Below are 12551 nucleotides of genomic sequence, written 5' to 3'. Positions count from 1 at the left end.
AACATTTTGAAGTAAAAAATCAATGTGCATAGTAAAGCGCGACATATTGAAAATCGATGCATAACTTAATTACAAACACATGAGAAATATAACATTGAGCTATGTTCGTTTTCAAAAATAACATTACTATCAATTTATACTATTGATATTATAATTTCATTGATTATGCCCCTTCTTCGAAGAAGAGAGGTTATATTGTTTTGCTGGATATTGGTCGGTCTGTCTGTCAGTGGGTAGACTAGTTCATTTCTGATCAATAACTCGTCAACCAATTGACTGATTAGCTTGATACTTCACATGTGCATTGGCCTTGGAAAGTAGATGGCCCCTATTTAAATTGGGGTCACTAAGTCAAAGGTCAAGGTCACTGTCTCAATAAGTGTGAAAAACGAGTCCAATCAATAACTGATCAACAAATTGACCAATTGGCATGATACTTTCCATGTGCATTTGCCTTGGACAGTAGATGACCCCTATCGAAATTGGGGTCACTAGGTCAAAGGTTAAGGTCACTGTCACAAATAGTGTGAACATTGTTTCCGATCAATACCGATAGGCTTGATACTTCACATGTGCATTGGTCTTGGACAGTAGATGACCCGTATAGAAAGTGGGGTCACTAGTCAAGTGACGACCAGAAATAATAGTCTACATAAAGTATTTATTTTTCAGTGGTGACTTGAGATTTAGTGAGATGAAAATACCAGGGATCATGTGGATCAACACGATCGTGTTTAATTTTACTTAAAGCAGGGCTCTAGATAACGGGAGAGAAGGCGATCTTTATGAGACAAAATAATATTTGTTCTTCATAAAATCCTATTTGGTTGTTCATTAGAATTGCATAATCGAAATGATTATAATGCGTATAAACCACAAAATTAGAACTAGTAAGTGAATGGAAAACTTACTTTAATTAGATCTTTGCTCATAAGGCTCACTTCCCTTTATGCAACTATAAAGTTTGCTCGAAGTGCGATTCATCTGACCCATAATCACATTCTATGAAAAAGAAACACGAGTAAGAAATTGGAATTAATTTAAAAAAATGATGCTTGGAAAAAGGATAGCGTACATAAAATGCTGACATGTCATATTAAGGAAAGAGAATAAGTCTTCTTTCAAATGTATTCTTGTTTTGTCTTTTCAAAGGGTCTGAACTCATGAATAAGAATACTCTGCAGAAGTAAAGGTGCTTCTATTGTACAGCACCTACATATAGAACAGAGGAATATTCTGAAACTGTGGAGCATTGTGTCAAAGGCCACAAGTGCCAAAATTAAAACTATATAGAACTAGTTCTTCGGAGCAAAACTAGATTGTTTTTGTATTGTCTGCTTACTATAACAGTATTCCACAGCAAAATCTGCATTTCTGATTCACTAAAAAGAGTGTGTTACATGTATATCTGGTAAAAAGTGCCAGGTTATCGGGAATAAAAGTGCCATTGTCATTAAGATGATCGGTAAAAGAAGTGTCCATGGCATCTGACTCTTTAAACATATCAATTTGTTCTTATACCCTAGTAAACTAAAATGTAACATGGTGTAACATTAATGGACATATTGATGTTTCATTTTGAATAATAAGCATGTTCTGATTTATTTCAAAATAATTTTTATTCGTTGAAATATGTACAGATCATCAAATTCGTGTTAATCGATGGAAATTTTTCTTTTTTTAGCTCAGCGTTTTCAGAGAAAACCCGAGGTATTGTCATTAACATTTTGTTAAGGTTTTGAACATTGGCTCTAAAATCAAATTGCTTCCAACTACAACAAAATTAATACGTAGATGCACCTTGATGAGTCATACATGCCACACCCATTTTTGGGTCACTAGGTCAAAGGTCAAGGTCACTGTGACCTTAAACAAAAAAATATGACAAGCTGTCATTGATTCAAAACTGCACCCGTAGCCGAGCGTGGCACCCGCTATGCGGTGCTCTTGTTTCCATATTATCTACCGTTCTTCCGAGAATTTCTTTCTTCGCAATACAAAGTGCTACACCATTAAATGGCAAACAATGTTCAGTGTATGAATACCAAATGAACAGAACATAAATGCAAAAAAGCTGAAGAACTCTCCACTCGGGCTTGGCATTAGTTGTTCTCTGTTATTTAAGTGTCATCTGTTATTGAAGTGCCAAGTATTGCCATACCCAGCGTGTGTGTTAGAAACTGGGTTACTAGGGGTTCAAAAGTAGGTTTTTATGTCAAATTTAAGACAATGCCTGTGAACACTTTAGAGGCAACATAGCCCAATCTCTATGAAACTTGCTCAAAACATGTTTATCACTGATATCTAAACATATTTTGAAACTGAGTCATGTGGGGCCATAAACTAGGTAACTAGAGTAAAGAAAAGCTCATGAACACTCAAGGCAAATATTCATGAAACTTGGTCAGAACATTTCTCCCAATTATATCTTTAGTAACTGGGTCTCATTTTGTCAAAAACTAGGTCACTATGTAGAATTAAAGAATATGTTTATACATTTATTGCCCAACATGATTGAAACCTGTTCTTGACCTTATGGTTTCTTAGTTGAGTAATATATAGTTTTTCCTAATGTGGCTATAGGAAAACGATTTGAAGACTAGAAATTACATGTTAAACCCACGCATCATGAAACTTGGTAAGAACATTAAAAATTAGTGTTGGTAGGATATCTGGGCTAAATTTAGGGCAGTTTTATTGTGGAAACCTTGTGAGTATTACCTGCTCAGAACAGTTCAGTGCTGTGGGGTGTCAGGTGTGTTTATAGGGCCTTTCGCCCTCTTGTTTTATAGAACAGAGTGGAGTTTTCTCTGAAAATATACAAGCCTTGCACACATTTTATGGGCTGAGGGCTGGTAGGCTCATGCTAATAAATATCCCTGCTGTCTGACAGACTTTAATTGAACACAGCTTTTAAATGAGCATAAACTGAATTGAACACAGACTCAAAATGAACTTTAACTGAAATTGAACCCAGACTGCAATTGGACACACACTGTCGTCATTGAACACAGATTTGTAAATGAACACAGGTTGAACAAAGGGTGAAAATGAGCATATACTTTAGATGAACACAGAGTGTAAAATGTAATGCTGATAGACTGAATCGGATCAAATACTGTATGCACTTACTGTAATCTTACAGACCTACTTCTGTTGAATACACATGGCATGCATTTACTTAAATCTCTAGACACTCCATTCCTAGTGATTGTTGTATTGATTGTGCCCTGTTGTAGAGACAGCATGCAGTGGAGCTTCAGTTCCAGGTGGAGCGAGAGCGCTCTGATCATCAGCAGAGGTTTTCACAGGAGCTCGGGCCCATCAAGGAACAGCTTCAGGTAGGCACCCCTTCATTGTTCCCTAAGTTTTATTGCAAGATTTGGCGTAATGTCTACAAACCTCATGCTGAACGCCTTGATTTATTCTGGCAATAAACTACAATATTACACCTCAGAGATATTGGTCCTACTATATCTATATTAACGGTTTCAGTCTGTAAAATGCGATAGAGAAACCTAAGAGTGTATGGACCGGTCACTATTTTTTGTATATGGACCATTCCGGGTTACACACTACTAAATGTGCACTGTGTTGAAGCGTTTTATTGAACAGCATTGATACTTTTTCAGCTTTAACAAGAGTAAAAAGAACAACTTAATTTAGAATAAACAACACGCTTACCTCAATGCCAAGGTTAATCATAATGTTTATAACAATAAAGTCGAAACGATATTCACCATTTTCTATTCTTCCATCTCTTTATCGAAACTTATTTTAAATCGCACTATTTTATTTTATTTCTATCTAAGTTTACATTATGTATGATAAACACACAATCTGAAATACGTTTTGCATTCGTTCAATGCCTTAAACAAATAACTAACTGTTAGAAAAACACCACGTCTGACATTTCCTTAACATCCAGAGAATTTAGCTCCAACTGGAATGTTTCGTCAGAGAAACTACGTCACACGATATTCGTCATTTTTTGTGCATTCAATTGCATGAAAAATAAAAGTATAGAAACCCGGTACAACACTGTACAATAATACAGGGAAAACTCTATGGTGTAATATAAGAAATAGTAAACTCCACTTCGGTCCCAATGACATAATAGTGACTAGCCAGGCAGCCAAAAACTGTGTATGGACCTCAGCCTGCGGCTTCGGTCCATATACGGTTTGTGGCTGCCTGGCTGGTCACTATAATGCCATAGGGACCTCAGTGGGGTTTACTATTTCGTCATCAGTCGTCAACATAAACCTTGTTAATGTCAACACTGTAGAGGCTACATTTATTTTCCAATCTTCATGAAACTTGATCAGAAAATTTTGTCTTTATTATATATTGGCTTTGTTCAAAACTTGGTCACGTGAGGTCAAAAACTGGGTCACTTGACCAAGGAAAGAGAAAGCTTATTAACACTCTAGAAGTCACATTTAGAGTAGAATCTTCATGTTATTTGGTCAGAATAAAAATTCTAATGATGTCTCAGGTGATTTAGAAAATGGTTCCGGTTCATCAAAAAAGATGTTGTCCAATTGTCATGAAATTTGGTCAGAACATTTTTTCTTATCATAGCTACATGTGTAGGCCCAGATAGGAAATGATTGTGGTTCAACGAAAAACATGGCGGGGCAGTTTTTCTTATATCTTATGGCTATAGTGAACCCTTGTTAACACTCTTTGCCACATTTATGGTCCAATCTTAATGAATCTTGATCAGAATATTTGTCCCAATAAACATCAAGGCAAAGAGCTTTGGTTGCTGAAATGTAACAAGTTGGTTCAATCATGTACCTTGTCTCAAAACTGTCCCTGCCCTGGAGGTTAATTGTTTCGCTTAAAGGTACCGTCAACCACGAATGACGGAAAAAAGAAAAGTTCTAAAATACTGTATTTTTATACAATTATTAGTTTATGTTGATTAAAATATCACGACTGGTATATTCCATTACAAAAAAAAAGTTCATATTTTCAGTATATTCGGTAATAAAATTTTTCGATGTGAAATGGAAAGTACATCGCGAAAATAGGTGACATAACGATATGCACACTATAAATAACGCAAGTAGATTGATCATTATATATATAAAATATAAACAATTCACTAGGCATGCACAATTTTCATTCCTGGGTTAACCACGTGACGATGATGATCAATCTACTGGCGTTAACTGGTAGTTACCTGGTACTGGTACCCAGTAAAATTTCTTACCGAATATACTGAAAATATGAAAACTTAACAACTTTTTTCAAGTAATGTAATTTACCAGTCGTGATATTTTAATCAATATAAACTAATCATTGTATAAAAATACAGTATTTTAGAACTTTTCTTTTTCATCATTTGTGGTTGACGGTACCTTTAAATGCATATATGTATTGAATATTGAATTTTTAAATGTTTTCCTCTTAATCCGCAAGGAGCAGAGAATTGGTGTTGAGCATGTAAGATCCTCTTTAAGTTTGTTCATATATACTCCTGTGGTCAAAATTTGCCCTGCCCTAGTTGATACTTGGATCCCTTATATATACATCATTGTTCCGGATTGAAAATTCGGACATATAACCCAACAACGTGTTGAAAGTTTGTCAAAATGATTTTTCATTCGTTAGTTCATGCGAAGTGGTAAGAAACTGCAACAAATAGAAAGAAACAAAAATTAAAGTAACTGGCAATTCATGCGATCTGCGAGTCTTATGTTTCTTATACTGGAAAAGTTATAAAAATAATCAAACATGACCTTAAGTTTGTGTAGTGCAAAACCTTAAGATCTATATGACTTTTCCATGTACATATACAAGCAGACTTGTAATATTTAAAAAAATCAACAGTTTGTTTGCTTGTACAGTATTCACAGAGTAACACAGTTTTCAACTAGTATTGCAAAGTAAAAAAACAGATAAAGTAAAATACTTGTATGGACACAGAAAATGTGCTTGGAAAGCTCTGGAATTATTTTGCCGCAAATTTTAACAGGGTACAGTGATCCTCTAATTTTTTTTATTCCTCATTCCTCTGGGATAGAAGCCCCACCCTATTAGCCCCACCCTGAGGGTAACTTGTTTCCCTTATATGTATATTGTATAAACTGAAAAAAAATATCCATAAAAATGCAAGACCCAAAGGTTTGGTATTTTTCATGTAAATCGTATGGTGGTCCTCTACCTAGTTTGTTCAGTCATGTTCACGGTGTCCCTGTCCTGTGCAGTGGGCTACTAGTTTCTTTAACATGTATATAGTGAAAACTCCTCCTTTAAAAGAGCAAAGAACAGAGGGGTTTGGTATTTTGCATGTTCCATCGAATGGTTGGCCCCTGCCAAGCTTGTTCAAATAAAGGCACTGGGTTCAAAATTGGTGTCATATGTACATATTGTAAACTTGTCCTATTTCAGTAACTGATACATGTCTTTTACATTATTATTTTAATAACAGTATGCATGTATTGCAAGCCATTGTGATGTTTTCCATCAGTGGCTCCTATCTGTTGATTGTTGGTTGGTGTTCTTGCAGGTCCATATCCAGACTATAGGCATCCTTGTTGCTGAGAAAACAGAGCTACAGTCACAGCTTGCTCAGGCTCTCAAAATAAGTGACCAAAGATTAGGTTTGCACATTTTTTTTATGCCACCGGTAGGGTGGCATATAGCAATAAGACTGTCTGTCCATCTGTCTGGCATTCCCTTTTGAAAAATATTCCTTTATGCTTTGAGATATTTACTTGAATTTTGGTGTGTGAGTCTACCTGCATGAGTTACAGATCCAGTATGAGTTTCGTTTCAATTAATAGATTTTTGGCCAAGTTATTGGCCTTGGACTTATTTTTGACCTTATACTGACCTTATTTTTGGTGTGTGAGTCTACCTACATTACCTTACAGTACATTATTAATTTCGGTCAATTGATTTTTGTTACTGGCCTTGGGCTTAACAATTTTCTGGTTTTTTTGCGAAAGGCTTTCAGATGTTTACTTGATTTTTGGTGAGTGAGTCTACCTGAGTGACTTTCAGATCATGTGTTGACTTTTGAGACAAAAATGGAATGAGGAGACATTTGTGACCTATGGTCACATAACTGGTTTGAACTCTTCAGTTGGATGTCATTCGTAAACAGAATTAAAACAAAACGGCATTTCAAATGAGCAAAATTTTGAACTTTTATATATTAATGAATAATTTATCTTTACAAAAAACCTATCTCACAATTTAGGAACAATTGTTACATATGCTCAAAGATCCAAATTTTGGAAAGAAACTACTTGTTTCTTAATGTGTTGTAGTTTTCAATACTGTTTACTGATAACATAAAGATAAATACTATTATATATTGATATGTCATGTGTAGTGATCACGTTTTAGAGTTATGTGCCTGTCAACTGAGCCATTGTTTTTGCAGAAGCATAAAATGTTAATTAAAGAATCAAAACTACTTCAACATTTCTGTAGATGTCTAAACATGCTACACAATGTATCTCTTTGTGCTGGCAAATCATCTGCATATGCTAAACAACATATCTTTTTATGCAATTCATGTTATCTCCTAATGTGTTACAAGGTGCTTCATTATGCTATACAAATAAGAAGTTTCTTCCTATACTATACAAGTTATCTACTTAAGCTATACAAGTTATCTTATGCTTAACAAGTTATTTCATTATGCTATGAAATTGACAACATACAAGGTATGTCCTTACGCTATACAAGTTATGTCTTTATGCTATACAAGTTATGTCCTTGTGCTATACAAGTTATCTCCTTATGCTATACAGGTTATATACTTATTCTATACAAGTTATGCCCTAATGCTATACAAGTTATGTCTTCATGCTGTACAAGTTATGTCCTTGTGCTATACAAGTTATCTCCTTATGCTATACTGGTTATATACTTATTCTATACAAGTTATGCCCTAATGCTATACAAGTTATGTCTTTACCTATACAAGTTATGTCCTAATGTTATACAAGTTATACCATTATGCTACACAAGTTACTCCCTTATGCTTTACAAATTACTCCCTTATGCTATACAAGTTACTCGATTATGCTATACAAGTTACAAGTTACTCCCCTATGCTATATACAAGTTATCCCTCGTGCTATACAAGTTATCCCCTTATGCTATACAAGGTACTCCCTTATGCTATACAAGGTACTCCCTTATGCTATACAAGTTACTCCCTTATGCTATACAAGTTACTCCCTTATGCTATAAAGGTTACTCCCTTATGCTATACAAGTTACTCCCTTATGTTATTCAAGTTATCCCCTTATGCTATACAAGTTACTCCCTTATGCTATACAAGTTACTCCCTTATGCTATACAAATTACTCCCTTATGCTATACAAATTACTCCCTTGTGCTAAACAAGTTACTCCCTTATGCTATACAATTTATCCCCTTATGCTATACACGTCCCCTTATGCTATTCAAGTTATCCCCTTATGCTATACAAGTTATCCCCTTATGCTATACAAGTTACTCCCTTATGCTATACAAGTTACTCCCTTATTCTATACAAGTTACTCCCTTATGCTACACAAGTTACTCCCTTATGCTATACAAGTAACTCCCTTATGCTATACAAGTTACTCCCTTATGCTATACAAGTTACTCCCTTATGCTATACAAGTTACTCCATTATGCTATACAAGTTAATCCCTTATGTTATACATGTTATCCCTTATGCTATTCAAGTTATCCCCTTATGCTATACAAGTAATCCCCTTATGCTATTCAAGTTATCCCCTTATGCTTTACAAGTTATCCCCTCATGCTATACAAGTTATCCCCTTATGCTATACAAGGTATCCCCTTATGCTATACAAGTTATTCACTTATGCTATACAAGTTATCCCCTTATGCTTTACAAGTTATCCCCTTATGCTATACAAGTTACTCCCTTATGCTATACAAGTTACTTCCATATGCTATACAAGTTATTTCTTTATCCTTTCCACAGAGGAGGTAGAAGATTTGACCAGTCGACTAAAGACTTCTAAAAGTCGAATAACTGACCTGGAGAGGACCCTTGCCAATTCCAACCTTTGTAGTCAGAAGCTTGAACAGGTAAATTTCTTTCAAAATAACTTTTGGATGTCTCTCATCATTTAACACGATGTTTTTCAAGAAGAAAATTAAGCCTTAAATCAGCAGTTAAACATTGTATCCTAACATTGGAAGGTTCTGAAACTGCAAGAGTTACAGATTCTGCATTTGGTATGAAACTTGATGCTGTGATAATTATTTACCTGTTGTTCAAGTCATTTGGCTGGGGTAAATTGGCCACAATCTGAGGTTCATATGATTATAATACACTTTAAGTGCAAAAATACTTTAAACATTCTTCAACTTTGAAACTGCAAAACCAGAGGTTAATTTGCTATGAAAAATTGTATAGTTTTACTGTACACAGATACTGTTCATATTATGCCTATGAGGTAAAAATAAGCCACTTGAGTGCACAAATGGGTTAGTTGGGTGAGTATTGAAGGGTCCTCACACCCACTTGTTGCCTTTAATTAGCATGTTAATGCCTCAAAATTACATGTTCTGGAGACAGATATACCATCTGTTTGTTGTTATCAGTTTGACCATATTTGAAGCCAGTGAGCTATCTTGAAGTAACTTGTCTTTATAAGTGTACAAATCACTGATTACATTCCATGTAATGTTGTAGCCTTATGTATTTAACTTTGGACAACTTTTGTAAGCTTCCTTGTACTTTATTGTTTCTTAATTGAATTGTAAGTTGTTAGGTAATAAACTTTGTCATATAAGCAAAATTGGATAAAACATGAATTTATTTAATAAAATGTGCTATAGTGCTCGAAATAAAAGCATGTCTTGTTCTTGTTTGGAATATCAATATTTAGAATTGCACTTGTCTTGTCTGATAAAATGCAAATCAGTAGTATAGTGTTTATAAATACAAAGTTAACAGAGTGTGATACAATACTGGATATCTAACTTGAAACTATGAGAAATGTTAGTTAAATGTGTTTTTAGCTCACCTGCACCTGAACTTAATGTGCTCATGATGAACATTTGTGATTGTCTTTTATCACTTGTTTGACGTTCATTGTCAACATTAAAATTGTTAACACTCTTTCGGTCACATTTATTGTCTTATTTATTTTCATGAATCTTGGTCAAAATATTTGTCTCAACGTTATCTCCGACAAAGTCAAAACTGGGTAACATGAGGTCAAAGACTTGGTCACTAGGACAAATAAAAGAAAAAGCTTGTTGACACACATGAAATTACATTTGTAATGCAATCTTTATGTAACTTTGTCTCAACATTTGTTAAAATGATATCTCGGCAAAGTTAAAAAATGGTTCAGCTTTATGAAAAAACATGGCTGCCAGAGGAAGGGGCAGTTCTCCTTTTTATGCCTCGGTAGGCTGGCATATAGCAGTTGAACTGTCCGTCTGTCAGTCTGTGCGTCTGTCAGAAAACTTTAACATTGGCCATAACTTTTGAATATTCAAGATAACAACTTGATATTTGGCATGCATGTGCATCTCATGAAGCTGCACATTTTGAGTGATGAAAAGTCAAGGTCATCCTTCAAGGTCACAGGTCAAATATATGGCTTCAAAGCGGCGCAGTAAGGGGCATTGTGTTTCTGACAAACACATCCCTTGTTATGTTTATAGTTTAACCTTTTGAACACTTCAGAAGTCACATTTTAAGTACAATCTTCATGAAATCGAATTGGAACATTCTTTGTTATAATATCTTGGCCATGTTCAAAAATGATTTCTATCACAGTCTTCTATGTGTGTCCATAGTGGAATGTTGATTATACTGTGCATATTTATTGTCCAATCTTGATGAAAAGTGTTCAAAATATTTGTTGATGTCTCAGCTAAGTTTGAAATTTGAGGTAAAAGCAAGGTCATTAAGTTAAATTAAAGAATGTGTTAACATTCTATAATTCACATTTGTATGCCCCAGACGGAGGGCATATAGTGATCGGACTGTCAGTCCGTCTGTCCGTCACACTTTGCGTATAGGTTTCGAAAAATGCCCATAACTTCTATGTTGCTTCAGATAGCAATTTCATATTTGGCATGCATGTGTATATGGACAAGGCCTTTCCATACTCACCCCTGTGACCTTGACCTTTAACTTAGGGTCCGCGTTTAGGTTTTTAAATCTGTGTTAAGGTTTCAAAAAAAGCTCATAACTTCTATCAAGCGTTTATAGGGGGCATAAGTCATCCTATGGTGACAGCTCTTGTTAGTCCAATCTTCATGAAATATGGTTAGAACATTTGTTCTAATAATATCTCTTCCATTTTCCAAAATGTTTCAGTTAATAATTAGATATGGTCACCAGTAGAAGGGCAATTTTCCTTACATGGCTGAAACCAATGTAAGTCCAATCTTCATGGAACTTGGTTAGAACATTTTGTTCTAATGATTTTTCACCAAAGTTAAAATGTTTCTGGTCCATTAAAAAGGAATGGGAGACAAGTGTGTGTGGGGGGGTCCTTTGCTATTGCTATAGTACAACCTTGTTAAACAGATATCTTCGCAGAGTTCAAAAATGATTCTGATTTATTGTAAAATAGGGTTTTCCTTATATGGCTATTGTAAACTGTTGTTAACGCTCTAGAAGTCATAATTTTTGTCCTATCATCATGAAACTTCCTCAGAACATTTGTTCTAATGTTATCCTGGTTTAGTTAAAAAATGATTCTGGTTCGTTGAAAAACATGGCGGCCATGATAGCAGTTTTCCTTGTAAGTCACATTTTTAGCTCACCTGAGCGATAGCTCGGGGTGAGCTATTGTGATCACTCAGCGTCCGGCGTCCGTCCGTCCGTCTGTCTGTAAACAATTTGTAAACATCTTCTTCTACTAAACCATTGAGCCAATTTCAACTAAATTTCATGTGTAGCATCCCTAGGTCATGGGACAAAAGAATTGTTAAAAAAAAATTGATCACATAACCAAGATGGCCGCCATGACCATATATGGTAAAAACCTTAAAAAATCTTCTTGTCAGAAACCGCTCATCAGATTTTCAAAAAATTTCACAGGGATGACCTTTGAAGGCTCCCCTGAAAAAGTTGTTCAAAGAAATTTGATTCGTCAAAAAACATGGCCGCAGGAGCTCGTTGAACTTTGCATGTTTATTTGTTTTTGCCTATTTTGTGAAAACTTTCAAAAATCTTCCACATTTTTTGTCCGATCCTTTCCAAATTTGCACAGTGTCTTTATATCAATGAGGACACGAACCCTACAAAAAATGAGCATTATTGGTCCATGAAGTACAGAATTACCTCCCCTTGAATTGAGAAAATGGTGTTTATGCAATAAAGTCCAAATTTTTCATCCAATTCTTTCCAAACTTGTTTATATATCAGATTAAAGAGAATAAAATTGTCTTTATTATGGTTTTTCTTTCATGAAAATCCATAAAGGATAAGTGTTATTAATCGTTGCTTAATTAATGAACAATGCGAATTATCGGTATTGATTTTTTTTCCTGACATGCCGTCCCAGATATTAACCGCTTTCAGCTGTAGACTG

At 35.0% G+C, this 12551-nt stretch overlaps 1 protein-coding gene across 5 annotated transcripts in view; it reads left to right on the top strand.

Moving 5' to 3' along the window:
* The window catches only part of LOC127844102 (golgin subfamily A member 2-like), a 137894-nt gene that overhangs the window by 64481 nt on the left and 60862 nt on the right, over positions 1-12551 (top strand). For all 5 annotated transcript variants that reach the window (XR_008032563.1, XM_052374087.1, XM_052374091.1 and 2 more), the window contains exons 5-7: positions 3240-3341; positions 6521-6614; positions 8969-9075. Coding sequence is in view for 4 of the 5 variants with exons in the window: in XM_052374087.1 (XP_052230047.1) it covers positions 3240-3341; positions 6521-6614; positions 8969-9075 (303 nt within the window). In the remaining variant the exon portion in view is untranslated. The remainder of the gene's footprint in view (positions 1-3239; positions 3342-6520; positions 6615-8968; positions 9076-12551) is intronic.

This window comes from Dreissena polymorpha, chromosome 9, assembly GCF_020536995.1.
Source record: "Dreissena polymorpha isolate Duluth1 chromosome 9, UMN_Dpol_1.0, whole genome shotgun sequence".
NCBI lineage: Eukaryota > Metazoa > Mollusca > Bivalvia > Myida > Dreissenidae > Dreissena > Dreissena polymorpha.
This window is presented reverse-complemented; position numbering and strand designations above follow the sequence as displayed.